At 36.9% G+C, this 2,254-nt stretch overlaps 1 protein-coding gene across 3 annotated transcripts in view; it reads left to right on the forward strand.

Annotated features, from left to right (window-relative positions):
• LOC106514083 (transcriptional coactivator YAP1) overlaps positions 1-2,254 on the forward strand; it is a 14,573-nt gene that overhangs the window by 7,907 nt on the left and 4,412 nt on the right. For 2 of the 3 annotated variants that reach the window (XM_014003181.1, XM_014003179.1), the window contains exons 5-7: positions 779-880; positions 1,139-1,236; positions 1,883-2,001. In XM_014003181.1, the coding sequence (XP_013858635.1) occupies positions 779-880; positions 1,139-1,236; positions 1,883-2,001 (319 nt within the window). The remainder of the gene's footprint in view (positions 1-778; positions 881-1,138; positions 1,237-1,882; positions 2,002-2,254) is intronic. The other variant, XM_014003180.1, reaches the window with a different exon arrangement.

The raw sequence follows: 2,254 nt of genomic DNA on the forward strand, positions 1-2,254 counted from the left end.
ACCAAAATGTTTTGTGGACAACCAGGTTTTGTCAACAGGTTGTCCGCTGGACAACCTGAAAAATATCTTTATGTCTACCCCTGTAAGCTGAGGTTCTTCTTCCATGAAGCAGCTCTGTTGTCCTCCATCCATATTTTCAGTTCCAGGCTGAGTCATTTCTACCTTCTCCTCTCTGTCAACGCTCTCTGGTTTCATTTAAAAGAGTCGATCATCAGATATTGTCCAAGATTAACCTTCAGGGTGGATATAGCTCACCAGCAGCCTCACACCAAGGACCTATCCATGTCATCATTTACCCAGAATGCTTTGCGTATAAATAAAATGGCCCCGTCCGTGTAATATATTTCTTAAATTTTAGTTTCAAAATGATAAAAACTAAACAGCCTACAGTATTTTTACAGTCTTTATTTTCAATTAAAATAAATGTTTAATCGAATAAAGTCTAATGTTACCACTAATCATGGATCCCTTTAAAAAACAAAAATAAATGATTTTCTGAGGCCGTCTCAGATTTCTGATTCAAGCAAATGGCAGTTTTTACAGTTTAGGAGACATTGCATCTTACAAGTATTGTAATTTTTTGCAGTGTAATTTGGCTGAACAGAACCTTTTTTAGTGTTTTTTTTTTCCCCACAATCCTTCACGTATATTTATTATTTAAAAATTCTGCAAAAAGCACTTAAAGATATGGACTACATTCTACATTTTGTTTTCCTCAACACTCCATTCTCTCCATCTACCATTTGCCTTCTCACTGTGTATTTTCACTGCTGTTCAGGTCCACTGCCTGAAGGCTGGGAGCAGGCTGTGACTGCAGATGGAGAGGTGTACTACATCGATCACATAAATAAGATCACCACGTGGGTCGACCCGCGTCTAGGTAGCACACTATATGAAATTTGTGTCTCCTGAATTGACAATTCTTCTTTTGTCAGTGAGAAACATTTTTATTTTTTCTATTCTAAATGTCCATTATCACAGGTTGCTTCTTCGGCAACAACAACAAAAACATAGGATCGCAAAGTTTTAAAATGTCTTCCTACAATTGATTGTTTCACCTGATGGAAACATTTCATACAAAAGTTGTGTGTGTGTGTTTTTTTTTTTTTTTTTTTTTTTTGTGAATTCTCTGCTGCAGCTCAGAAGATGAACCCTGGCATGCTTAGCTTGCAGCAAAGGCAGGAGAAGGAACGGCTCAGAGGCATCAAAGGCATCCCTCCACAGATCGCACCGCAGGTCAGAGATCACATGAGACAACACTTAAAGCTGTTGTTRAGATGTGGAAAAGTGATAAACAAAAAGTATCTTACCTGTTAAAGATGGATTTTTGACGGGACTGATGAGCTAACAGCTAGGCTAAAACCAAAATTTTCTTATGACAAAAAGAGTTGCAATGATTCATTTCAACTCTTGCAGAAAATGTTATGATATTCCTGCTGGAAGTGCTACAGCTAACTGRTGTTGCTTTTTGCACTTCCCATAMGATGCCATGGGATTCTATGCAAATAACTGTAAAACAAAACTAACAGTGATTTAAACGTTTATAAAATTAATACTTGTTGAACCACTTTGGTGTTTTTAATATGACAACAATCCAGTCTGTTCTTTTCTTCACTTAACCTGTTACCTCTTCAATCCAGTCAAAAATAAGCTGTTTTTGCAAAGTGCTRTTGTTCCTATGTACAGCAGGTAAGATATTGATTTATATTTGATATTTAAAGATGTGCTGTRTGCTCAGTCTGCTGCAAACTTGTCCTGTTTCCTGTGTTTGGTTTGTTTCATYACTTATTTTAAGCTGTGAGACTGAAAAGAATCTGTTTTATTTTTTAACCCAACGTTACAAATCTAAAACTCAAACTGTTTGTTTTTGTTTATGTGATAGGAGGCAGCAGGAAGGAGTCAGATTCCCGGGGGTATGGACCATGATAGAAGCACACAAATGCTTGTCCCATCAGTGGATGTCAGAATCAGAGCCCTGAACCAAGAACCTACACTCAATGGGTGAGTCTTAAMTAAGACACTCATGTAGTAACTAACAAACATTCATTACTTGTTGAAATAATTTACAGAATAGTTCAGGGTCAGATTGTCAAACACTAAAACGTTTCTTTAAGATTAATGGGCCTCATGCAAAAACATGTTCGTATTCTTATCCTAAATTTCTCTTACATGTCACATCAGATTCAACGAACTCTTCTATCTTCAGGAAAAGTGTGTAAATGAGCTACGTAAATTCCACCTGTTCGTATCCAGC

Source organism: Austrofundulus limnaeus, unplaced genomic scaffold (assembly GCF_001266775.1).
Source record: "Austrofundulus limnaeus strain Quisiro unplaced genomic scaffold, Austrofundulus_limnaeus-1.0 Scaffold17, whole genome shotgun sequence".
Lineage (NCBI taxonomy): Eukaryota > Metazoa > Chordata > Actinopteri > Cyprinodontiformes > Rivulidae > Austrofundulus > Austrofundulus limnaeus.